The sequence below is a fragment of the Alosa sapidissima genome, chromosome 23, assembly GCF_018492685.1.
Source record: "Alosa sapidissima isolate fAloSap1 chromosome 23, fAloSap1.pri, whole genome shotgun sequence".
NCBI lineage: Eukaryota > Metazoa > Chordata > Actinopteri > Clupeiformes > Clupeidae > Alosa > Alosa sapidissima.
In genome coordinates this window covers 29,194,374-29,195,474 of record NC_055979.1, presented here as the reverse complement: position 1 = coordinate 29,195,474, position 1,101 = coordinate 29,194,374, and the positions used below count along the sequence as shown (strand labels likewise).

At 52.2% G+C, this 1,101-nt stretch overlaps 1 protein-coding gene across 1 annotated transcript in view; it reads left to right on the top strand.

The window, feature by feature from the left end:
* The window catches only part of sbf1 (SET binding factor 1), an 86,582-nt gene that overhangs the window by 61,413 nt on the left and 24,068 nt on the right, over positions 1–1,101 (top strand). The window contains exons 23-24 of the mRNA XM_042081723.1: positions 166–293; positions 1,023–1,101. The exon at positions 1,023–1,101 is cut by the window's right edge and continues 97 nt beyond it. Of these exons, the coding sequence (XP_041937657.1) occupies positions 166–293; positions 1,023–1,101 (207 nt within the window). The remainder of the gene's footprint in view (positions 1–165; positions 294–1,022) is intronic.

The following is a 1,101-nucleotide window of genomic DNA, read 5'->3' as shown; positions in this document are numbered from 1 at the left end:
CATATTGATTGAAAGCAGATTAAATACCATTATATTTTTGTGTGTGTGGTGTGGGAATGTGTGTGCATGTGTGGTGCGCATGCGCGTGTGTGTGGGAATGTGTGTGTGTGTGCGCGTGTGTGTGTGTGCGCGTGTGTGTGTGTGTGCGTGTGTGTGTGCTTGCAGTGGGGGAGCAGGTGGTGACGCGCTCGTTCCCTGTGGCGTCTCTGACGAAGGAGAAGCGCATCTCGGTCAGCCTGCCCATGGACCAGTTCCTCCAGGAGGGCCTGCAGCTCCGCTCCAGCACCTTCCAGGTACCCGCCTCAGCCAATCAGCTCACTGCGCTAGACCCATCTCAGCCAATCAGTGTGCTGCCCATGCCTGTGTCAGCCAATGAACTATTCGACCATGTGATCCCACCCACTCAGTCTACCTCTTATAATAAGTACTGAAGGCCCAAGGCCTGGTTCAGCCAATCAGCATTCACTCATGCCCAGTCTCGGCCAATCAGCATTCACTCATGCCCAGTCTCGGCCAATCAGCATTCACTCATGCCCAGTCTCGGCCAATCAACATTCACTCATGCCCAGTCTCGGCCAATCAGCATTCACTCATGCCCAGTCTCGGCCAATCAACATTCACTCATGCCCAGTCTCGGCCAATCAGCATTCACTCATGCCCAGTCTCGGCCAATCACATTGAATAGAGTAAGAAAGCAGACCGAGCTGAAAATGTCAGTAAAGCTGTCGTTAGAAGAGTAGAATCTGTGTTAAATCTGTCTGTTTATTATGTATATATATTTATAATCTGTATTAAATCTGTTGAATTGTTATTAGGAACTGTGAGAGCTGCATGTTCTGCAGGATTTAATCACATCTTCTCTACATCTTGCTGTGTGTGTGTGTGTGTGTGTGTGTGTGTGTGTGTGTGTGTGTGGTGTGTGTGTGTGTGTGTGCGCTGCGCGGCGCGTGTGTGTGTGCGTGCGTGTGTGCGGGTGCGTGTGTGCGTGCGTGTGTGTGTGTGGCGTGGTGTGTGGCGTGCAGCTGATGAAGGTGGCGTTTGACGAGGAGGTGGCGTCGGACCTGGCGGAGGTGTTCCGGAAGCATCTACACAAGCTGCGCT